The 24,143-nt window shown below is 35.3% G+C and overlaps 6 protein-coding genes across 6 annotated transcripts; 3 read left to right on the top strand and 3 right to left on the bottom strand.

Annotated features, from left to right (window-relative positions):
- The first annotated feature begins 1,203 nt into the window (after positions 1-1,203).
- On the top strand, positions 1,204-3,103 carry LOC123657496. Its single transcript, XM_045593039.1, has 3 exons — positions 1,204-1,441; positions 1,785-1,950; positions 2,808-3,103. The coding sequence occupies exons 1-3, from the start codon at positions 1,204-1,206 to the stop codon at positions 3,058-3,060; spliced, it is 657 nt and encodes a 218-aa protein (XP_045448995.1). The 3' UTR covers positions 3,061-3,103.
- On the bottom strand, positions 3,056-3,899 carry LOC123657369 (28S ribosomal protein S33, mitochondrial). Its single transcript, XM_045592927.1, has 2 exons — positions 3,809-3,899; positions 3,056-3,612 (listed from the first exon to the last, which is right to left on the bottom strand). Exon 2 carries the CDS (start codon positions 3,592-3,594, stop codon positions 3,241-3,243), a length of 354 nt encoding a protein of 117 aa, XP_045448883.1. The 5' UTR covers positions 3,595-3,612; positions 3,809-3,899; the 3' UTR covers positions 3,056-3,240.
- Positions 3,900-9,887: 5,988 nt separating this feature from the next.
- Positions 9,888-14,876, bottom strand: LOC123657104 (N-sulphoglucosamine sulphohydrolase). Its single transcript, XM_045592690.1, has 10 exons — positions 14,756-14,876; positions 14,407-14,536; positions 14,069-14,205; positions 13,826-13,982; positions 13,066-13,240; positions 12,656-12,719; positions 12,210-12,524; positions 11,725-11,897; positions 10,755-10,884; positions 9,888-10,138 (listed from the first exon to the last, which is right to left on the bottom strand). The coding sequence occupies exons 1-10, from the start codon at positions 14,862-14,864 to the stop codon at positions 9,966-9,968; spliced, it is 1,563 nt and encodes a 520-aa protein (XP_045448646.1). The 5' UTR covers positions 14,865-14,876; the 3' UTR covers positions 9,888-9,965.
- Positions 14,877-15,659: 783 nt separating this feature from the next.
- On the top strand, positions 15,660-16,799 carry LOC123656982 (phosphomannomutase). The gene has a single exon (XM_045592589.1). It carries the CDS (start codon positions 15,820-15,822, stop codon positions 16,612-16,614), a length of 795 nt encoding a protein of 264 aa, XP_045448545.1. The 5' UTR covers positions 15,660-15,819; the 3' UTR covers positions 16,615-16,799.
- A 70-nt stretch (positions 16,800-16,869) lies between these two features.
- On the bottom strand, positions 16,870-18,234 carry LOC123656819 (enoyl-CoA hydratase domain-containing protein 2, mitochondrial). Its single transcript, XM_045592440.1, has 3 exons — positions 17,709-18,234; positions 17,291-17,626; positions 16,870-17,205 (listed from the first exon to the last, which is right to left on the bottom strand). The coding sequence occupies exons 1-3, from the start codon at positions 17,995-17,997 to the stop codon at positions 16,940-16,942; spliced, it is 891 nt and encodes a 296-aa protein (XP_045448396.1). The 5' UTR covers positions 17,998-18,234; the 3' UTR covers positions 16,870-16,939.
- Positions 18,235-18,529: 295 nt separating this feature from the next.
- On the top strand, positions 18,530-19,244 carry LOC123656818 (EKC/KEOPS complex subunit Tprkb-like). Its single transcript, XM_045592439.1, has one exon. The coding sequence runs from the start codon at positions 18,704-18,706 to the stop codon at positions 19,232-19,234; it is 531 nt and encodes a 176-aa protein (XP_045448395.1). The 5' UTR covers positions 18,530-18,703; the 3' UTR covers positions 19,235-19,244.
- Positions 19,245-24,143: the final 4,899 nt, after the last annotated feature.

Genomic DNA, 24,143 nt, shown 5'->3' with positions numbered 1-24,143 from the left:
GCTGAAGTTTTTCTACTCCGCTTCGCTTTGACACGATCTGACAGGGAGGGGGTGTCGCTGGCGTATCTAGGAGGGGGCAAGGGTGATTAAGTTGAGGATATTTATTTTTAATGAAATTTGAGTTGAAATATACTAAATTTATACTTCATCTCCTGTACTTGGGAGAATTTATAAAATTATTTTAAATTAATTATATAATCTATACTTTTTTTGGATTAAGTTACGTTATTTTCATAATTAAGAATGTACGTTACGGATAAGAGTCTAGTGGTTAAGCGGTGTTGACCTTCCTAGCTGCGCCGACGATGACCTCCGTGATATTTAATGAAGTTTTCTTTTGCACAAGTTTTAATAATTTTCAGAAGAGTGGTTCGATGTTAAATGAAACTAAATTTATGTATATATTCGGATGTTCTATTTCTTGTTGTCGTATCGCAAATCGAGGACAGTGAAATGGTCTCATTGAAGTCTGTCCACAGATTTATAACTAGTAAGAAAAGTAGATGTCTTCGGCAGGCGCGGAAACAATATTTTTGACTAGGGGGGGGGGGGGGGTACTTATATTTTTTTTTCTGTAACAAATAAATTGATTAACTCATAATGTAAATAGTCATATAGGTATAGTTTTTTTTTTTTTTACTTAATATGTGCGATAGCCGATGCTTACCGCCCGATCCCTACCGCCTGCTGTTCCGCGCCTGATCTTTAATGTGTATTAAGGAAAATTGTTCAATATTGAATCGCGGTCTAATACATAAACCAAAGACGTTGATTCGTTCGGAGACTCGTTTTAATTGTAAACGCCTTCACAGAGGCAGGGCCACACTGTAGGCACGGACCGCGGCCCTGCGGCTTCCTGCACGGCAACTAATTAGTTAACGTCAAACTTTGAGTGACATTCGTGTCCCTGGACTCGACACTTGTTTGTTATTTCGTTTCGTACAGGTGCGGAACCGATCTCGACACCTGAGGCATTTCTTATTTAAATATTTTATGTAGCAATTTATTTCCTGACGAAAAAATTTGTAATCGAATAAATGATGGCTATTTTTTCGTATGTTTCATTTGTGCACCTTTACCCGTTGAACGAAAGAGTTTCTAGTTCTAGCAAGCAAAAGAAAATTAAAAAAAAAATTGACAGTTATTGTTTTTTAATTTGAAGGAGTAATATAAGCGTATTTAGTGATAACGATGTTCGCTAAGATGGTTTATTTGTGGCTGGTAGTGCACGCGTGTAGCAGTAGCGCGGAGGACGTGTTCGAACGCCTTTATTCTGACGCATCGCGTCGAGTGACCGTATGCTGTGAGCGCGGACACATGTGCCCCGCCGCGCGGTGGCGACGTGATTGGCTGGTCGCTCGCGTCTCCTGCCTGTTATCCCACCCCTATTATCCGTCTCTTCGCGCCAAGGAGGGCGTCGATAATTGCACGGACGATAGTGGTACGTTTCACTCGAAAACCTGGTCTGCAACTCGCTGGCTTAAAAGCCGTTAATCACTGAATAGTAATTTTATATACTATACTTGAGTAAACATCTTCACTTAACTCTAAAACGATAACAGATATAGTGTTATAACTTCAATTCCCACCTAAACCTGAATAAAAAAAAAACCGAGCATGCATCAAAGAATTATTTGGGATTGTAACGAAAATTTAAGTTTGTACTCTGTTACTTAAGCTTTCAACCCATCGCAATCCACCAATAATTTGATGACTGCTTGTCTTTATTTGAAGTATTTAGACGAAGTAAATAGACCATGCAATCTTATAACTTTAATCCTCAGCTGTTACGAGAAAGTACGAAATGAGGACTATGCGTTATATAGTGTCGCACCACACACACCCCTCGTATCCTAACGTGGACCTGATGCTGCTCCGAATCAACTGCCCCTGGGACACGGAGCTGATCGACAACCGCACTCTCACCATCAGTGACGCTATATTTGACAGGTACTAACTTATAAGTCTGGTAATGTTATATAAAGGCAATGTTGAGTTGTATTTTTATTATAAATTTACATTGAAAAGAAGCACAAGTGAAATCGCAAAAAATATCTACAAATTTTGACTCAGTTACTAAAAAAAATAAGGAAAAGGAAAACGATTAAATTTTAAACCCCATAATATATTAAAAATGAGCATTGCATTAACATATTGTGTGAAGGTCCATCAGTTTTCTATTGATCTGCATGACCAAAATAATTCCACTAGAATGACTATAAAAACTATTTTATTTAAGCTAGTCTCATATTCCTATTCCTTATAATGATAGAATTGTTAGATTGCTGCCATGCTTTCATCATTAATATTATACTAAAAACCATTGGAACTGGTAATGACGAGAGCATGGCGACGCCGCGTTGGCGCAACGGTTATAGCTATGGATTGTACCCGTTGCGCTGGCGGTTGTGGGTTCGATCCCCGCACATGACAAACATTTGTATTGGCCATACAGGTGTTTGCCGTGGTTTGGGTGTATGTGCGGTCTCCCCACCGTGCCTCGGAGAGCACGTTAAGCTGTCGGTCCCGGTTGTTATCAAGTACACCTGATAGCGATTGTTACTCATAGTAGGGAATATATCCGCCAACCCACATTGGAGCAGCGTGGTGGATTAAGCTGTGATCCTTCTCCTACATGGGGAAAGAGGCCTATGCCCAGTAGTGGGATATTACAGGCTGAAGCGAAAAACCAGTGACCATAAATAGATCAACATTGGTTACCTGCAGATACAGTATAGCTGCAGATTAATTTAGGCATAATGTACCCACTAAAGATAAATTATTTATTATTCTTTATTTGTCGACAGGCTGGATAGCTGGATAAAGGCTATTAATTTTAATAAGGTCTTTACGACAACTAAGCCCAAGAATATCATGCAAAGAACCCATCTCCAGATGTATTCCACTCCAGTGAGGATGTTCCTAGTGACAGTGGTGCTGCCGTCAATCTCTTTCATTGTTTTCTTTCTATTTGTTATATTTTTTACTGGTACGAGCAAGGGGAGTAACATTCCCTATAAAAACTTAAACAGTGGTAAAAAAGAAACTTCATATGTTTAATTAACTAATCCGTTTAGTTTATTCTATTAAATGTTATTCATAATGTAATAATTTTATTTACATGCTCTACATCTTACATGGATAACTATTTGAATCAAACTTATTCAGTTTTCAATATGTAATAAGTTATGTCTAACAGAAACTTACTTATATAACAAATAAATTAACAATTAAAAAAAACTACGATTCTTTTTGCTCCTGATTAAGTTTTCGCTTCCATACTTTAACTTTTCCGCGGAGTTCCCTCAGCCTTTTCATTTCTTCCTTGAAGTCCTGATGTTCATCACGGAACAAACCGTACTCGCGTAGCTTGAGCATCAAAGCGTGTGTCTCCACGTGTCGGGGGTAGTAGTGAATGATCTCCTCATTAGTGTGTAGGGGACGCGCCTCGAATATTTTAACCACTTTCATCGACTTGGGGTTTGTAGGGATCGCGACTTCGCCGAATATCCTGTTTGATAACCTTTTCATCCGTTGTGCGTATTTAGTTGTGTTATTTATAATTTGCGAATATTTTACAAAATTCGTCGCCATGGCTCTTCAGCGTTTGATCTAAAATAGAAAAATTCAATTTCGACTTAAGATAACCTTAAATATAATTAATGTTTTCCAATACTAGGTTGTGTTTACTAAGTTATTACCACCTAAATGAAATGTATATGAATTAAATAGATATATTAAAGAAAAACCTCAACAAGTCATATATTGAATATTAGATATTTAATGGTTTGAAATATTTTATATTTACCTTGTCTAATATGCTGTCAAACTGTGGACACTGGACTGACAATTGACAGGAGTTTGCCGATAAAATTTTTGGTAAGTTTCAACCACGGGTTTCAACTAAAAGCTTAGTGTTGTACATGTGTAGTCATCAAAATTATTTTTATTTAATTATATCATTCATTAAATCCAAATTGATCTATCAAGAATTATTCAACTATATGTTTAATTTCTTATCTATCTGTAATATTATGTTTCATTAACTGATTCAGCCCATATTTTCACAAAGCTAGGCAAAGGCCTCTTTCTTGGTATAGGAGAAGGGTTGGAGCCTAACCCACCGTAATACACCAATGTGTGTTTATAAATAATTTTTCTACAACGTGCAAATAACCTTTGCTATCAAGTGCCTACGACAACAATGGAGACCGATAGCTTTACGTGCTCTCTGATTTACGGTAAAATGACGCACTTGCTCATGGGGCCTATTTGAATAAAGTTGTTTTTGATTTGATTTGATTGGTGGAGACATACACTCGGACATAAAACAAATATTTATCCAAAGTCAGCCCAAGCAAGCCCCAGCAAAGATCAACCCAACGTGGAGATTGAATCTACAACCGTTGGCGAGCGTTCTAGGTGACTACATGCACCTCTACACCAGAACGGTTGTCATTCTTGTCAATGTTGAATATCGGTTTAGGTGAGAAAATTGCTTATACCGTTTTAGATGGATTTGAATTTAAGACGAATTTGTATGAATTACTAGCTGTACTCTGTACGCGTTGATACGATTTTTTTTTTGTCTTTCCAACACGGAAACCTTTGTGGGCTCATGCGCCACACTTTGCTGAATATAAAGTTATGATCAAATGCATAGTTTAAGATTCTATAAAGGACATATAGCCGAACATTAATTTTATAGATATATGTCAACTCACACGTAGTTCAGGCAAATCAAAGTATACTTAAATAATAATTAGTAAATCTTTTAACACCTACAGTGAGTAGATAACATAATTTATTTTCTTTCCTTTTTATACTTATTGACAATATTATATTTCAAATATGAATTCGCGTGGAAATTCGGAATACATATTCAAAATCAAATAACTTGATGATGAATCCCTAGTCCAACAACTTGCTACTTGTTTTGATTTCAATTTTCAAATTAGCAATTTAAAATTTTATTTTCTTAATACCAGTTTACGTATTCCTGTTATATACATATATACCTGTATAAACTAGGTAGATTAGAACTTACAAATTAAGAACTGCAACAATTCCATAGTTAAATTTCTATCTACAGACAAAACCATAGTTTCATAAATCAATAACTTGCCGTTCTCCTATCGACAAGATTGTAGGACTTGTGTTTTATTCATCAAAAAATTCACTTAAATACATAAAGAATATAAAAAATAAACAGAAGAATAGTGTATAATTGTAATTAGTCCAGTAAAACCGGTCCGAATGGCGGCTTTAATGGATGGAGTTGAAGTTGTCATCATCAAACCAGTAAGTCTGAATAAGGTGTTTTATTACTACAAGTATATTTTTAAATCATCTCGTTTTAATATTTTAATTGTATACGAAAGTATGCTGTCGGTTCCGGTTGTTATTTTAACGCAATTCTTCGTGCTCCACGTCCATGCTATTACCTTATTGCGATTGTTACTCGTAATAGGTAATACATCCGCTAACCCGCAGTGGAACTGCGTGGTGGATTACGCTCCAATCCTTCTCCTACATGGAGAAAGAGGCCTATAGCCAGCGGTGGGATGTTACAGTCTGAATACTAAAGTTAATAGATAGATTAATTATGATGTATTATTTAAATCAGATGACTATCATACCTCTGCCTCGATTCTTGTGGCCAGCGGGCGGCGGCGGCGGCGGCGCTGGTGCGGGGTGGGCAACGCAGACCCGTTCTCGAAACAAGCGGGTAGATCGAGTGGCACTATAGCAGCGTAGTGTTGTGTTCGTGTATGTGTCGTCGAGATATTTGTTTTTATTTGCAAACAAAATGTCTGAACAACGCCGACAATATGTTTTTCATTCAAATTTGTTCCTAACGCTCGATCTATTTTGGGCAAAAGAAGAAGTGAATCCCTACTATAGGGCACAGAACAGAACAGATACAATGTCCCGACAAACTCTACGACTACACCAGAATGAGTTTCTAACTTTTGAATTTATTCTTGAAGCTATCAAGGGTGATTTAGAGCCTGGAATAAATCATATAAGAAATATAATAGTAATAATATAACTGGATGTGAAAAACTGGCAGGGACCTCCTAGGGACGACATAACCTTGTCCAGTACATTTACTGGTGCTTGGCTCGACAGCATAAAATGGAAGTTTTTCACTTATGGTGGAAAGAAACACTGACTCAACCGCAAGTAAAAGAAAATAATTCAGTCAAAATTATGTGGGAAATTCCTGTTCAAACTGATGTCACCATAACGCACAATAGACTGGATTTAATTTATACAAACAAAGATAGCAACAAAACTTACCTAATGAAGTAACCGTACCGTCAGATTATAACATCGGAGCTAAAGAAATTGAAAAATTATGCAAATACCACCTACTCAAAACTGAAATCAGCCATTTGTGGAACACACAAACGGCTGTCATTCCAATAGAAATAGGAGCAACAGGCGCAGTAACAGCTAAAAGCATAAAAAAGTACTTAGAACAGCTAGATTCCAACACTGACATTAGCATTCTTCAAAAACAAGCAGCCATACATACAACAATCATACTCAGTAAAGTGCTTGGAGATACTGTTTTCGTACACAATACACAAGACCCACTTTCACAAAACACATAACTATCACTAGATAGAAACACGCAGCAATCATCAGACACGCAGCAGTTAAGCAGACACACCACACTCTCTCAACACAACTCATGCACCTAGCACAAACAATTTACAAAGACGAGGAAGGAGAAGGGGAGGCGCGCAACGTGCGCGTTTAGAATACATAGTCCGAAGACAGGTAGCAGTGACTTCGGGGACATAAAGCCAGCCCTGCGGTCACTAATCGGCCTGCCCATCTTGATGACTATGGGCCAAACCCTTATGAGTTCGCGGCAGAACTTTCAGCCTTCAGTTCCCGGTAGCCCTACTATTCCCAGCTACGGCAGCGGTCGCGGTAACGATGGGGTGGAGGGTACTAATATCCACCGGGTTAGGGGGCGTCCATAAATTAAATGAGGTGTTTTTTTTTTAATTTTCTATCACTCCCTCCCCCCCTAGTGAGATGTCATTTGATTTTATTCAACCCCTTCTCCCATTCCCCAATCTCAGGTGAGATCTTTCAAAATGTGGGTTTCTTACGTAAACGCGTTGAATTGTTATTGTAAAAAGAAAAAAAAATGCTTCGTGCTTTTATTTACGACTAGTTAAGACTAGTAATCAATATTTCTGAGAGTTTAATTATAAGTGTGATAAAAATTTAACAATAGAATACTTAAATCGTAACTACTGTGATTAAAAAAAATATATCTACTCTAATTCAGTCCATGGAGAATAATGCGCGGTCTCAAGAGAGATTAAATGGACCAAAATAGTATATTTTATTTTGTTTCAATCATAAAAAAAATTGCGTGATATTTGCCGAGGCCCCGTCTCTCAGCAACGTAAGATTAGATGAGATTTGACTCGACCCCCCCCCCCCGCCCCCTAAACCTCTCACGTATTTTATGAACGCCCCCTTACGGGAGGCTGCCACCCAATACTACAATGTTTAATGGACGCACTCTACACGATGATACTGGACTCCAGGCAATTGTTCTACTTCCGTTAAGGGGCTGAGCTTTCCCAAGGTGGCGTCGGTTTTCTGGTTCACAAGACTCTCACTAACACTGTTGTGAAAGTCAGCAGTGTGTCGACCCGGGTATAATTCCTTGTGCTTAAACTCACTGACACTTCCTGAAAGTGATACAGGTATATGCGCCGACCTCAGTACACTCCTACGATGAGGTCGAAGCCTATATATCAAAAGACTTACATGGCACTACTTCAGCCTTCTACAACGTTTTTATGGGAGATTTCATAATAAAGTGGGAGTACAAGAACGCGACGAATCGAGAATCAGGCTCTTTTTTGTTGAATTCCTTTTTCGAGAAAAAGCAATAACTTATGATTGACGACATGATGAACTTGATTTAACTCTGGCAACGACCACCGGCTGTTACTGGGCACTTTGAATATAACCCTCCACAAAAAGCGGGCTTATTTGATGAAATCTATTCTTCGACCTACGCTGCCCCAAATACTATGTGGCTCCGAGCAGTTTTAATTGGAACTCCAAAATCGATTCGATTCGCAGGTTACCACTAGCGATGTGAACGAGATAACCGACAATGTGGTGAACTCAACTCAACTTGTGTGATCTCAATCATATGTAGCTTGAAATTTTGCTGTCTAGAAAATATCTTAACGGTTAACAGGCACATAAGCCTCGGAACACTAAGAGAATGACTGAGAAAAAACAACCAAATAAAATTCTAATTTATTATCTATACAAATAAATAAAATTGGGGTGTCTCTTTGTAATATTATACATTGTATATACACGGTACCTCTACCAAAATAACATTTTTTACAATTTTTGTCTGTCTGACTGTTTGTTCCCGCTAATCTTTGAAACGGCTGGACCGATTTTGACGGGACTTTCACTAGCAGACCGATAATGTAATAAGGAGTAATTTAGGCTACATTTCTTTTATAAACCTATTTATTTTATGCCTCTGCGAACTGAAATGAACTTTTTCGTTAAATTCCACGCGGACGAAGTCGCGGGCACAGCTAGTATCATTATGAATATTGTCTTACTAGTATTATTTTGTATTCCAGGAAAAAATGTCCCAAAGCTGGTCTAACACGTTGAAGTTCTTCGTCATGACATTGGTGGCGATCGCTGTGTACCTGTACCTGTGCATATATGTCAAAGCACTGTGGACGAAAACGAAACAACTTGACCGTGTCGGAAAGTTGGTAAGAATTTGAATTTGAGACTAATAAAAGTATAGTATTGAATTTCATTTATAAATTTCATAAATATTTCATTAATACGTAATATTTGATTATATAATCCTACTAAGAAAATATGTTACGTTAAACAATATTTTTGATCCTTTATAAATTTAAAATTTATTGCAATTATTTCAACTTTCTTCTGTAATATGTTTCCCACTTTTCTATAATTTCAGTAAAATTGTAATTGGTAAATTAATTGAAAATTTTGTTACAGACTATTAAGTCGGATAAAATGATGAAGAACATTTTCGTTGTCGATCACAACATTTCAGTTTCCTTGGAGGAGTTGAATAATATACATTAGTAAAAAAAAAAAATGTGTTTTTCATTATTTCATTTTCTGTGATAATGCTTTAAAAAAGTAAGTTTAATTTAATTTATATATTTTTCGTGTTATTTCAGTTTTTCAGTATCTGTAAGATGTAACTGTTAGATACTAAGATGTTTTTGTTTTTTTAGTCTAGACTGTAACAACTGAATTTTTGTACCCTTAATTAGATCCATCTGTCTCCAGACTGTTTCGTACAAATTAATATTGTTTAAAAGACATATGTTTGTTATCAATGTGAATAATATATATAAAATGGTAAAAAAAACACGTATTTCTATTTATTATCCCTGTATTTATTAAAATTTGATCGTTTTAAGGCGAGATAAAGTTTAAACATTTATGACATAAAACAAAACAATTATAAGTTGTTTAATTTTTAACATTATTTTATTTTATTTTTTAATTTACAACTTTTCTTATCCATATTAAAGACAAAACTTTATAACTAATACTTTAAACTACTTGTAATCTCAAATACTTGAAAACATTTGATACCATAAATAATATTATTTCAAAAGATTTTATATATTTTGAGATGATGTAACAGAGCAGAGTATAAACAAAAATTAACAAGTATATAATATACCTTAGATTTGATGTAACACAAATTATATCTATATATTGGAATATTTTCCAAAAACAACTATTAAACTCTGATAAAAATTTAGATATAATTATTTTAAAGACATTGATGTATTTTAATACAAAAAATAATATTAGCATTGATTTTTCAATGTCAACTATTAAAAATTAACAGTACGAGATCGAATGCTCCAATTTTTTTTCAAATTAATTCCTTTTTATCTGGGATGGTAGTGAGACAGGCCGTTGTCCAGAGACATGCAGACGGCGCTGCTGTCCCCGCGCTCCATCACAGCGTCGGGCGAGCAGAGCCAGGGGTCGCGCGTGGAGCGCTGCCACTCGTGAAGCCTTTCACGTAACGTTGACTCCACTTGCTCTAACGACGGCTTACCTGATCGTTGAGACATTTGTATTTTAATAAATGTAATTTTAGCTTACTTGATTAGTTATTTTATTATTATTTTTGAAGTAAAACTTCTTTACACAAGCTTGACTTGGGGAGTAAGCTGGTGAATGCGTGATGGAAGCTTTACGAAAAGTGTTATCGGGCGAGGCGAACGGAAGTTGAGAAGGAGATGTAAGTTAAAGAAGACAGAAAGAGAGAATTACGTTTTGTAAGTTTCACTTCAGTCGGGTGGTAAAGCACACTCGTTTGTATATGTTAATAAGTATTATTAAACGCACAAGTGTTTATATGTATAGTAAACTAGCTGACCCGGCGAACTTCGTATCGCCTAACAGTCGATTCTTTAATTTTATAATTTTTTTTTTTTTTTTTTAGAATTTTTCTCTCCGTAAGAACCATCCTCGTACTTCAAGGAATATTTTAAAAAAAGAATTAGCGAAATCGGTCCAACCGTTCTCGAGTTTTGCGCTTAGCAACACATTCATAGATTAGCAACACATAATACTACAAAACTTATTTAGATTTTATTTTTTTAAATGTAACGAATTATCAATTTTTCTAACCGCACTATATATGTGTTACTGATTAATAGAAGTATTACCGTGCAGGTTATTGACTTCTTCTGGATCCATTTTTAGATCATACAACTCCCACTGAGGTCGGTAATAATACTGCTTGAGCGTTTTGTACCACGGCAGCGGTTGCTTGCTACGAGTGCGGTTCAGAATATCCTAGAAATAAGAAAATCATTTACGGTTTTTATCCAATATGTCGGCGGAATAACAATAGTTCGTCAATTGAAATTCAGTTTAATAATTACTTCAAAAGCTGTTGATTGATCATTACAATGTACAAATTATTAATTTTGTTTAAAACATGTAATTTTAATTCACGTTTGATAAATTGAAATAGTCAACATGCAATGTGTGCACGGCCTATCAGAGATAACGTTATGCAGTCAGTTCAACGTCGTTGGCGCAACGGTCACAGCCATGGATTGTACCTGTTGCGCTGGCGGGTTCGATCTCCGCACGTGACAAATATTTGCATTGGCCATACAAGTGTTTGTCGTGGTCTGGGTGTTTGTGCAGTCCTTGTGGGTCTCCCAACCGTGCCTCGAAGAGCACGTTAAGCCGTCGGTCCCGGTTGTTATCGTGTACACCTGATAGCGATCGTTACTCATAGTAAGGAGAATATATCCGCCAACCCGCATTGGAGCAGCGTGGTGGATTAAGCTCTGATCCTTCTCCTACATGGGGAAAGAGGCCTATGCCCAGTAGTGGGATACTACAGGCTGAAGCGTAGTCAGTTCAATAAAAAAAGCTTTGATAACCATTTTGGAGTTTTATTTTTGACATGAGTGGTAACCAAGAAAACCTGATTGATGTAAGCTATGCGGGCGTCAGGCTTTTTACAAACACTGAAGATTTTCTTCCAGCATTAAATATTATTACAGAAAAAAAATTATGTTATAAGTTTGTAATGAATTTGTTCTGTAAAAATTTGAAATCTCAAATCTAAGTGATTAAATTTGTTTTAACTAGAAAATTAAAATTAACACAATTTCATACCTGGAAAGTGGGCGAAACATACAAATCCTGATCAATTGGGAACGGCATGCCGTAGTTGAGATTGTGGATAAGTTTGTATCGTCGGGTACGCACGGCGCGCATCGGATAGTACATCGTGATCTCGTGATGAGTTTGCGACGCGAAAACTGCTTCCTGATCTGAGTGTGGTGGCTCTATAAAATAAAACAAAGTAAAAATTATTGTTTAATCACATTTTCTATACTAAAACTAGTTGGCTCAACAGAAGTTATCCTGATTTCCAAACTGTCTAACAAGTAAAGTTTAAATAATTGTATGTTTTCCGAAATTTTTCAATTTTCTGCGCATCTTTAATGATTTTTTTAATGAATCTTCTACAAAATATAAGTAGGCTTAAAGAAAAAAAAATCGTGACATCAGTTCAGCCGTTATAAAGTTTTGCGCTTGGCATTTAACAAATTATTTTTATTATAATAAAATAGATATTCGTACTAATTTTAAAGTACCTTTTTCCAAAATGGGCAGTAGACTTTTAGGCCGGTCATCGCCCCATATATCATTGCTAATTTCCCGTTCCTTTTTGATCCCAAACCAATCCAGCACAGTAGGCGTTATGTCCAGTAAACTAACCATAGCTCCGGAGACTTCGTTTTTCCTAGAGGTAGGTTCCGGTGATGATATCAACAGCGGTTCTCTAAGTCCAGCATCGTAAAAATTTGTACGACCAGATGGGAACGGTATACCATTGTCCGATGTATACACGACCAACGTGTCGTCTTTGTGTCCAGCTGCTTCCAGTTCTTGAAGCATGAGAGCAACACCTGCAATATAAAAAATGCGTTTATTTGATTAGAGAAATATTTTTTTTCAAACAGGAAAAGTTATAATTGATATTTTAGTAGTATAATATACATTATTATAAATTAGCAATTGCAGTATTTATTTGATTTACCTTGATCTAATCTCGACATTGTCGTATATTGGGCTGCTATGTCTCTCCGCGCAGCTTCAGTGTCCTAAAAAAAATTGTAGCCAAAATGTTATGGGTTTGTGTTACGTTCTATACAAATATAAATAGAAACATTCTGTTTGCTATTGCATGCACATCAGAAAACATCTCGCACAAGATCACAGCTAAATACTGCTCAAAAGAAGTGCTGTGTCCCTGTGAGTAAGGTGGCAGAGCTCCTGGGGAGATCCAGGGACAGAGTCGGCAACGCACTTGCGATGCTTCTGATGTTGCAAGCTACTGTAACCACTTACCATCAGGCAGCCCATACACTTGTTTGTCACCTTTTTATTATATCATATAATATAAATTCAAGCTAACTAATTCAAATATTTTACTACAATCGCACATACTTGCACATGGTAAGGTAGTTGCACCTCGTCCCACTGATAGTACCAGGGCTTCCAGTCTGGTATGAGACCAGCTCCAGGCTCCCCTGAGCCGAAACGTTCGCAGAAAGGTCCCCACTGGGGCTCACTATGCCCGCAACGATGAGGGTCATGAAACCCGACGTATAGGAAAAATGGCCTGAGAATTATATATTTTTTTTTTTATTGAAAAATAGTATTCATGTTCATCTAACTTACTAGTAAAGATTTCCTTTTTTTTATAGAATTTAATATTGATTAATTGATGCAGTCCGTAACATCCCATAGCTGGGCAGAGGGCGCTTTCCCCATGAAAGAGAAGATGAATGGATGGATTTTAATACTCCATGCTGCTCTACTACAGGTTGGCACATATATTTCCTATCGTACACCTTTAATAACAGCCGGGCTGACAGCTTATGGGTTAATCCACAAACTTATAAGCAGAGACATCTAAATCAGAAAAAAATGTTTGCACAAATAGAAATATCCATCCCAAGCCAACCCGGAATAGCCAATGTTTAGTTTAGGCTACTACATAAATCTACATCAGGGTGGTTGTTATACCGGACCAGGCGGACGACTGCTCACACGTGGTGGTTTTTTAGTCAGTAGGAGTCTGACATAACCCTCTGGCGCCCCCGCGCCGGAGGGTATCCAAGATGGATTTACCCCACGTTAAAAAAAGTGCTTATTATACAACATATTGTACATTTCAATGTCTGAGAAAGAATATGGACAGTACTTGTTTTGTTTGTTGGCTTCGTTGAGGAATTTCCTCGCAAGTAGTTTCATATGAGTAATGTTGCGACCCACTTGGTTGATGTGGTTGTTCTCTTCAGTCTGTTCAAAGTCAAATTTGTAGACATTTTGTGGTCCAACATGCTTCTTACCAATTATACCTGAAATTTTAAAATAAAGCATTTCATTTTACTATAATGCAAAAATAAGCTTCTAAGGATTATTTTGAAATTGTTATTGATTTTACCGGTATAAATCCCATGTTCCCGCAACAAGTTCGGCAAACTTGTCACATTATCGAAGGAATTAAAATGATGAACTCCATGGTGTAGTCCGTACATGCCATTCTGGTGACTTGGAGCGCCAGTGAGAAGGGCCGCTCGACTATTAATAATGAAATTATGAATAAAAAATTAATTTAAGTGCAATCACTTAATTATTATCATGGTTGACTATATTTAATAATATATTTTTATTTTATATTGTTATATCGAAAACAAGTAATTATGTTCTTATTTTATAGACTTTTGGAATATTGTTTGTTTCTAAAATAAATTCAGCGATCAATAAAAATACATGTCTGACCTGGGCGAGCAACTGCTGACCGAAGAGAAAGCATTATTAAATATGAGGCTACGTCGTGCCAGCGCATCTATGTTGGGTGTTTGGCATATTTTATTACGATACACTCCCAGTTCGAAACCTCCATCATCCGCTGTTTAAAACAATACAAAAACATGACCTTTTTTCTATATTTTTTTTTAATTTTCAAGCAAATTTTTTTGCCTCATAAAGTTTGGATCACTATAAAAAATCAAAATAAAACAAAATAAAATAGTTGTTCATCTAACTGTACTTTCTAGTTAACCACGTCAATGTGCACTTGCTCGCAACTAGAACGTCACGCATCGAATATTATGAATGACTTACTCACCGAGTAGTATGAGAACATTTCGCGCTTTATTAGATAACACCGTTTCTGTTGAAATAATGCTCAATATTAGCGCGATAACGCCGATAACAGCACCCGGCGATCGTGCCATGTCAATATTTATGACATAGTCATAAATGTCATAAACAGTGAAACTGAATGAAACGGAATGAATAGGTACGAATTCGAGATACGCAGACGCACTATAAATTATCGTTAAAAATATGAACAATATTTATATTTTTACTTTTTCTGCCTGCTTGAATTTTACTGTAGCGGTAAAAATAAATAAAGTATTTACCAAATGTAGGTTGTGTCCTTTGATCCTTAGGCCTGATTTGAACCGGTAGTTTGAAACAAGAAAATGGGATGTTGGAATCGCTTCAGCCTGTAATATCCCACTGTAGGGCACAGGCCTCTTTCCCCATGTAGGAGAAGGATCAGAGCTTAATCCACTACGCTGCTCCAATGCGGGTCGGCGGATATATTCCCTACTATGAGTAACGATCGTTATCGGGTGTACATGATAACAACCGGGACCGACAGTTTAACGTGCTTTCCGAGGCACGGTGGGGGGACCCACAAGGACTGCACAAACACCCAGATCATGGCAAACACCTGTATGGCCAATACAAATGTATGTCATGTGCGGGAATCGAACCCGCAACCGGCATCGGATATTGGAATAGTTGGGAAAAATTGATAGTGTTGACCAATGTATATACAGAGTCGTCTCAAATTCATAAAATAAATTGATAATATTACTACTTTTTTGCGAGTATATGGTTTCTTATTAAGCAATTAATAAAACTTTTGTAAATATGTTTTAAGTTTTAAGAGCGACACTACTTTTGCAATCCCTATTATAAGTGTGGTCCGTTCAACGGTCAATCTGACACCCACATTTGACACCTGACGTGTCAAAGTGTTATCTCTTATCAATTCACAGTTTTTAAATTTTATATTCTTTGATATTTGATTTACAATTTTACATTGTGCGGGATACCTGGGATAGACTTTACCGGCCCCAAAGAGTAGAATATATATAATAGCAGGTGCTTTTAATAATGTCCAATCACGATAGAACAGATGATTTACCAGAGAAGACAACTGAAACTAATCGGAAAAATGTTTTATATTTATTCGACGTGGACGGCACCTTGACGAAACCACGTCAAGTTATTTCGGAAGATTTGAAAAGTTTTTTACTTGAAAAAGTAAAGCCGAAAGTTTCAGTGGGACTCGTCAGTGGCTCGGATTATGTTAAAATCGTAGAGCAAATGAACGGCGTTGAGGTTGCGAATCAATTCGACTACGTGTTCTGTGAAAATGGGGTGGTGCAATATAGGCAAGGAAAATTAATAAGTACGCAGAGTATTTTGAATTATATCGGTGAGAAAACTCTTCAAAAAGTGATCAATTTTGCTTTAGGTTATATGTCCAAATTGCAGCTTCCAGCTAAGAGAGGCAATTTCGTTGAGTTTCGTTCGAGTATGATAAACATCTGCCCCGTGGGACGGTCGTGCAGTCAGGCCGAGAGAGATGAGTTCTCTAGATATGACCAAGAGCATAAAATAAGAGCAAAGTTTGTGGAGGCTCTTCAAAGAGAATTTGACTCAAAGTTAGTATTTGCCCTTGGAGGACAAATCAGTGTTGATGTTTTCCCCAGGGGTTGGGACAAAACATACTGTCTTGGACATTTAGAGACTGAGAATTTTAAGGAAATCCATTTTTTCGGGGACAAAGTCATGCCCGGTGGCAATGACCATGAAATCTTCAATGATTCGAGGACAGTCGGTCACTCTGTCACTTCTCCAGATGACACCAAACAACAGTTGAAACAGTGCCTTAATATTGAATAAATTTTGTAAATAAGCTACAAATTTAATAAAATGTCTATCAAAGTACCAAGAGAACATAGATTTTGTACATTCCAATTAATTCTATGTAATTATTCTATACTTAATTTTTGTATCTATAATTTATTGCTCAAGCTAATCATTATTAATATAAAATGGTAAAATTAAAAAATAATTTTGTATAATAACTATATTTTTATTTTAATAATATTATATAAAAGCAAAAACCATGTAAAAATATTGATATAATGATGTATAAAAATAACAATTATAAACTTAATATATTATTTGGTCCTGATGAGAATATATTTAAAAAATTATTATGCTGTCAATGTCCTTGATATTGTGGTTTCCTCTTTTGAATGAATGATAGCATTCCTTCCTGTCTGTCTTTAGTGGGGATGTTCTTCTCATAGTACTTTTGTTCTACTTCATACCCATCCGTGATGCTGAGCTGAACACCCTCGTTGATAGCCTGCTTAGCACATCTCAAAGCTAGAGGTGCATTTAAAATAATTTCACGAGCTATTTCCAGTGACTTTTCATAGGCTGCATTGTTGTTGCCATTTTGTGGAACAACATGGTTAACTAATCCTGACAATAAAAATAAAATGGTAAATAATATATGTGATACTTAACCACACACAAAAAGAATATCATATATATAAGAAGCTCTTACCAAGTTCTTTAGCTTCATTCCCACTAATTATTCGAGATGTGAAAATTAATTCCTTAGCTATATTGAGATGTATGACTCTCGGTAGCCTTTGGGTACCTCCAGCACCAGGGATGAGACCTCGTCCAGTCTCAACTAAACCAAGCTTTGCCGAGTCTGCAGCTACCCTGATATCACACGCCAATGCCAATTCTAAACCTCCTCCTACAGCAACCCCCTCAATAGCAGCTATTGTAGGCATCGGAAGATCTTCAATTTCTATAAATGTGTTTCTTAGACCTCTCACGAAAGTTGCAACCTCATCATCATTCATCTTGAACCGTTCCTTGAGATTTGCTCCTATATAGACACAATATAAAAAAGTTGATGTTAGTAAAATTGTGGTTTTTTTTATTTTAGTTTACTGAGTTAGTAATCGTACCAGCACAAAATATTCCACGAACTAAGCTGTGCAGTATTACAACTGAGATTTTTGTGTCCTCTCGGATGATTTGATTGACTTCTCTCATAGCTTGGATAAGATCAAAGCCGAGAGCGTTTCTCTCTTTTGGACTATTTAAGCCATACACTGCTATTCCTTTATCCTCGCCTCCTAATTTTTGAAATACAATGGGACCAATATTTTCGACATCTTGTGCTTTTGTTGATAAACATTTTACTGTATTAAGCTTTCGAATATGTTTAAGTGAATTAAAACGTTGGATCCACATTGTAATATTACTCGATGTGCTGATAATAAGGTCAAATCGTAAGTCGCTTAGTACTAAATTACAAATTCACAAGAATAATAAGTTAAACAAAAGTGTTTATCTTATCTAATAGATAACGGAATTATGCGGATAGTAAAGTGAAAAACTATTGTTATGTAAATTCTAGAAAAACAGTATCTACACACAGTAACAGTAGTGATAAAACTTCTATTAAAAAATATTACTTGAAATAAATTCAAATGATTTATGCGAAGGCCAAAGTAAATTGTCAATTATTTGTTTGTAAGATATGACATTTGAAGCGATTTTCATCTCAATTCCTTAGGATTAAAGTTTATAATACAACAAACAAATTGAAAGAGGTTCAAGTTATGTTCCAAAATGTCGTACCCCTATTTATTGATTAACAAACATATTCTCAGTTAAACTATAGAAATATACTAAAAAATTTCAAGGTTTTTAAGCAATATTATTTTATTTAAAATAAAATTATATATAATTAGTAAATGAGTAGGTCAACATCCTCATATCTGTCAAGTGTCAGTTCATCAGTTGACACATACAGGTTGGAGCTATTGCAAAAGTAAATAAATTATGATTTTGTATCAATTTGAACTCATTTTAGAAATTGCTTGATTATTTTTACCAGAGTTTTTAAAAACCAAGTACTCCTGATACGAGAGATTCAATCTTTAAAAAGTTAAAAATGTCTCTAGCACCGTACACATGTGCTTTAGATCCTGAAACAGGGACGACCATCAAAATATATCTCATAAAGGACGTAAAGAACGTGGAAACGATAAGGAATAACATTATAAACGGCGTCTGGAAATGTGCGGTGATAAAACCTAGCTTAATATTGGACCTGTTTCAAATTGTAGTCGCCGCGAACCGCGCAGTTTTATCAGAAAAAACAAAAAGTTTGGTCACTAAGACTGTATATTCGGAAATTCTATATAACTTGTCATTAAGTAAAAATATATCACAAAGTCTAACTAAATTTGGTATTGAAAAAGATAACAGTATCCTAGTCTGTTTTCTAGTTAATGATATAGGCGAAACTGAAGAAATTATAAAAGAAATAGAAGGTGAATTATGTCCATTGAGTGATTTAAGTAATTTTACAAATGTAAAAGACATTAAAAGTGTATATAAATTGAACAATTTAAAGTCTGATGATAATTTACTTGATGTTATTGTAAGCAAAATAGTCACTAAGAGTTTTGTTAGTCATTAAATGTTTAAAATGAAATATCTTATTATTTAAACAGTCAGTTCAGCCTATCACAGTCCAGTGAGGTAGGGCACAGCAGGAGATTTCCTGCTTAAAATGTGGAGCAGCCTACCTGGGGTAGAACCTCAACCTTACAGAAGAACAAATAATACTGCTTTCAAGCACCATTGGATTAGATTAAGGGTAGGGTCACCAACGGGCTAGCAATGCTTCTGCTGTTGCAGACGTCTAAGCTTATCACTTACCATCAGGTGAGCCGTACGCTTGTTTGCCAATCTAGTTACATTAAAAAAAACTCCTGGTTATAGGCCTCACCAAGTTCACGCCAGACGTCCCGATTTTTTGCAATCCTTATCCATGCTCCATCAGCAATCTTATGTTATTTAAATAATGCAGAATTGCAAAAGCTATTTGTTGTAACCACCGTACTAAGTTATATGATCAATCTAATAAAGTGTTGGGTAATTACTACAATCCCGGCGAGAAATTTATGGGGTTTGGGGGAAAGGCGGGGGGGGGGGTTGGTAGGGAGTATGGGTTTTTCGTCCCCCCGGACAACTATTTTCGTGTAAACCCCGCTGTTACAGAGATATCGTAGTTGAAGTTTTGAGGTTAAAATTAACATACCACCTTTAAGGTTAGAGTAACGCTTGGCTCCAGCGCTGCGGGAGTGCAGCCCTTCCGCTCTTGCGTGCGAAAGCACGCTCTTTCATGCTCCGTTCCGCAGCGGAGGCTGGTCCAGCTCAGGCTGGACTAGCCTCAGCCGCTCCTCTACTCCCTCCGCGCCCCTGGCTTAAAAAAAACACTAGGGGTAGGGCAGACCAAGACCACGTTGACAGTGGGGTGCTCCGATTCGGTTTTGGGTATTTTTCGAATTTCTAAACCTATATTCTAGCACGCAATGTTACTAATTTTATTACAATATTATGTATGACGCGTTATTTTGTTTAAAAGTGTCTATTTGTAAGTCGTTAAAGGTCAGTTCGTATCCGTATTTTGATCTTGCAGTCAAGATCGTTTTTACGTAAATTTGTTCGAAAATAACGCGTGATAGTCGCAGTACGGAGCATGAGTACGCTTACCGCAGCACCGGAATTAAGGTAGTCAGAAATAACAAAAATTTAACCTCCGAAAAAAAAAAAATCTTCCTATATTGTACATAATAGCCAAATGTTGGTGTATTGATTTAAACTCACAGATGATTCTTATTGTCTATCTGAAGACAAATGGGAAAAAAATGACATTTATCTTACCCTTCTTATTGAAAGTTTACGATTTCTCTGATAACAAAATGTTAATTGCTGGTGACTTAAATTTTAAAGTTGTATTTAATTCTGATAGCAGCTTATAAAACTGATGTGCATATTTTTTTTTATAGCTGTCCTCTGGTATATTTCCTGCTGTACTGAAAATAGCTTTAATGGAACATTTATTTAGTAGCGGTAACATCGAAATAGTTACCAATTATAAACATATTCTCATGATATGAGTATTTACAGAGATTTTTTAAAACTAGCCACATTAGCACACATCTTAATGTAGATCTATATTCTCGCCAAAGCATGGATGCTTTATATAAAAATTTAAGCAAGGCATTTGACAAGCTTCGTTGTACTATTTCTCTTGATAAAACTCCGATGGATCAGATTTTTGTTTAATTTGTTTACGCCTTACCTAGATAAAAAGAAGTCAAAAATTGTAAATGATTAATAACTAATTTACTTATTGATGTCAAGTTTATAAGGAGTTCCTTAAGGGTTTTCCTGGGTCCTATTTTATTAAAAACATTTGTTATTTAACTTTTGATATTCCAATTCTTATTTTTAACATCCATAAAATATATATATATTTTTTTATTATTATTTATTTTTTTGTGAAACATAATCTTGAACGCCAGCCATGTATAATACAAGTATTTCGTCATCAATTAAGGTAACATTTAAGACTTCACTGTACATTTCACTGTCCGTTTGTGATTAATAAAAATAAATAAATAAAAGGATCAAGTAAGATGTTACAGGAACGTAATGAAACGATCGTATATGCACTTTGTTTTATTTTAACAACAACAATATTATTATGTAAAATGTACACTTTAAATTACATAATATAATAAAAGCGATGATACAAACAAATTCATAATCGAAACAATTTTAGCTGTCATCCCATCTCAAACAACGTCCAAATCTGATCCGTTTGAATCGTTCGTTTCCTGATGTGATGGCCAAGCGACGCTGTGTACCCGCGAGTTTGTCAATTACACACATCAATTTTATTGATTTTGTTCTCTCGAATATTGTGTAAGTAAATAAATCATTAAATGCTTAATATCTTTAACCTACCATTACTGTTACAGCAGCTTAATTTCACTCATTCGGCGTAATCCTAAATAAAAACTTCGAACGACAACATAATTCGTATAATCTAATAAAACAAAAGAACACATTATATTAAATACAATATTCAGCTGTTACGTAGTTTAAAAAAACAACTTAAATTAAATAAAAAAAAAAAAATGGCATCTAGTAACTATTGACTTTTAGGAACTTTCTGATCACTAATCACGAACTTCACATTTGAAACGTAAATAAAATTCATTTAAATCGAGTGACTGGGTTTGAGTTACGTAAAAACGACGGAGGGGGAGAGAACACAGGCAGCCATTAAACTATAATATAAAACAGTATCGTAAATATATCGTGTAGCACCTCTTGAACACTTCTTCGTTGAGACGTGCTACGTAAAATGCTAATATTTCGCTAAGTACCGCTTAAAATGCTTAAATAATTCCCTAGTATCCCGCGAAACACGTCGAAAACGTCACTTAAAATAATCTTTAGAGATCCGTTTCATTTTAGATCATTGGTAACGTTGTAACGTAGAGGGAGATAATTTAAGGCACCTGTAAATAAAATAACTTCGGCTTGTCCTTAGATTAAGAGCCGTCATTTTGAAGTTAAATAGGTTACGGTTATTTTTTTTTTTGTAACGAAATTATGTCGATAAACGGTGTAATTTTGAAGTTAGATAGGTTAGGGTTATTTTTTTTTTTTTTGTAACGAAATTATGTCGATAAACGGTCTAATTTTGAAGTTAGATAAGTTAGGGTTATTTTTTTTGTAACGAAATTACATCGATAAATGGTGTAATTTTGAAGTTAGATAGGTTAGGGTTATTTTTTTTTTGTACGAAATTATGTCGATAAACTGTCTGATTTTGAAGTTAGATAGGTTAGGGTTATTATTATTATTTTTTTGTAACGAAATTATGCCGATAAACGTTCTAATTTTGAGCTTAGATAATTCGACGTCTCTTAATCTAGACACCATCATTTCTTCGAGTGACAATACGAAACGTTATCAGTGATGTTTTCAACGAGTCTCCGAGTTCCTAGACGTCATCGTACACTAAGTCTAAATATTGCATTCAGTTACATTAACACAGCGACGCTACCGACGCGGTATATTTACAACGATCGAGTCCTATTCGCTTAAGAGTACGTTACGATTAATATACAACGATATATTTGGCTAAATAAGTTCCAACTTGCATTGATTCAGTTGTTAACGTATCGTCTGTCGCGGTGACAACACCTCCATACATCAATAAAATGTATTTTTGGGATCTTCTCGTTCAAATTTAAGAAAGCCATTAGATTGTCCAAATTATTACGTTTTTGATTCGTATTTATAAAAAATTTCATTCCTAATCCGGAATTTATTGACGTTTTAATTATGTACAAACAAATCTTACCATCTAAGACAACCAAAATTAAATTATATTCTTTAAATTCCGAGCGATAATTTTGATCGTTGATTATTATAAATAAAAATAATTTTATGAATTATATATATACCATTAAATCAATTATAAAATCGTATTAAAAAATAAATCTCACCCGAATGCCAATTTCGTGACATAATATCATAAAAACATTAAAATGAAGATAAAAATATATAATTTTTTTATATTTAGATCTGGCAACACTATTATATATTTATTATTTCATGATGCAATTAGCACCCCGAATATATGAAGACAGTGGTCTGCTATACAAATTTAAAGAGTGAAATGATATCTTGTTCAAGGTTATGGCACTGTTATTAATCGGTGGGAGTCAATCTGATAGTATTCAACGGAGAGAACTATGGAAATAACATTAGTATTATATTTTTGATTTAATCATAAATTCATAATACAATAATAAATTTATTATAGCTACAAAACAAAAACATAATTTTAGAAAGTAGTAATTAGCTGTCGAAAGTCATAATATCTTTATTTTAAACAAGATAATAATTAAAACAATAGAATAAAATTAAATTATTAATAAATTGTTGCATTGATAGAGGAATAATAATATATTGACTAGAATAGTGTTAACGGACGGGAGACATAATTATGTTTGAGTTATTCAGGGCACTATTTGCATTTAACGTTTCCAATTTTAAACTTATATCTACCAAAATGGAAGTCAGTTGCACACACTCATACAAAATCTATGAAAGTTTAATAATTAATCATGGGCGCAAAAAAACGTACAAATGTAACAAGAACATCTTGTATATTATAATTTTTTTTTTATTCATCTTCACTATTTAAACTGCTTAAATAATATCTTGCGACGAATGTTCTAGCTAATCTAAAAATTAAATTATTATAAAGTCTAAAAATTAGCTTCGAGTCAGGGAGGGGCAAATGGCCCATCTGGCCCCACTGTGGGTACACCCATGAGTTTAAGGATGGTCGCGAGATGTGATATTGTTTGAATGAGTGTGTGTGTTTGTGTGTCCAAGGGAAAAAGCTCGAAGGCATAATATGCACTGTCTTTCTTTACCTGTTGGTGATTATTTGACAGATCTATGTTGTATGTGATAAAACATATATACTAGGTACTGTGTGGTTACATGGG

This window comes from Melitaea cinxia, chromosome 10 (genome assembly GCF_905220565.1).
Source record: "Melitaea cinxia chromosome 10, ilMelCinx1.1, whole genome shotgun sequence".
Lineage (NCBI taxonomy): Eukaryota > Metazoa > Arthropoda > Insecta > Lepidoptera > Nymphalidae > Melitaea > Melitaea cinxia.
The sequence above is the reverse complement of the archived record's forward strand: the minus strand, read 5'-3'. Positions and strand labels throughout refer to the sequence as shown.

Coding starts and splice junctions, on each gene's coding strand:
- LOC123657496 (XM_045593039.1), top strand. CDS start 1,204: ATGGTTTATTTGTGGCTGGTAGTGCACGCGTGTAGCAGTAGCGCGGAG. Junction 1,442..1,784: donor TAATTGCACGGACGATAGTG/GTACGTTTCACT, acceptor TTTAATCCTCAG/CTGTTACGAGAAAGTACGAA. Junction 1,951..2,807: donor AGTGACGCTATATTTGACAG/GTACTAACTTAT, acceptor ATTTGTCGACAG/GCTGGATAGCTGGATAAAGG.
- LOC123657369 (XM_045592927.1), bottom strand. CDS start 3,594: ATGGCGACGAATTTTGTAAAATATTCGCAAATTATAAATAACACAACT.
- LOC123657104 (XM_045592690.1), bottom strand. CDS start 14,864: ATGGCACGATCGCCGGGTGCTGTTATCGGCGTTATCGCGCTAATATTG. Junction 10,885..11,724: donor ATGTTTCGCCCACTTTCCAG/GTATGAAATTGT, acceptor TCTTATTTCTAG/GATATTCTGAACCGCACTCG. Junction 10,139..10,754: donor AGAAGTCAATAACCTGCACG/GTAATACTTCTA, acceptor CTCAACGATCAG/GTAAGCCGTCGTTAGAGCAA.
- LOC123656982 (XM_045592589.1), top strand. CDS start 15,820: ATGTCCAATCACGATAGAACAGATGATTTACCAGAGAAGACAACTGAA.
- LOC123656819 (XM_045592440.1), bottom strand. CDS start 17,997: ATGTGGATCCAACGTTTTAATTCACTTAAACATATTCGAAAGCTTAAT. Junction 17,627..17,708: donor TCGTGGAATATTTTGTGCTG/GTACGATTACTA, acceptor GTGTCTATATAG/GAGCAAATCTCAAGGAACGG. Junction 17,206..17,290: donor GAATGAAGCTAAAGAACTTG/GTAAGAGCTTCT, acceptor TTTTATTGTCAG/GATTAGTTAACCATGTTGTT.
- LOC123656818 (XM_045592439.1), top strand. CDS start 18,704: ATGTCTCTAGCACCGTACACATGTGCTTTAGATCCTGAAACAGGGACG.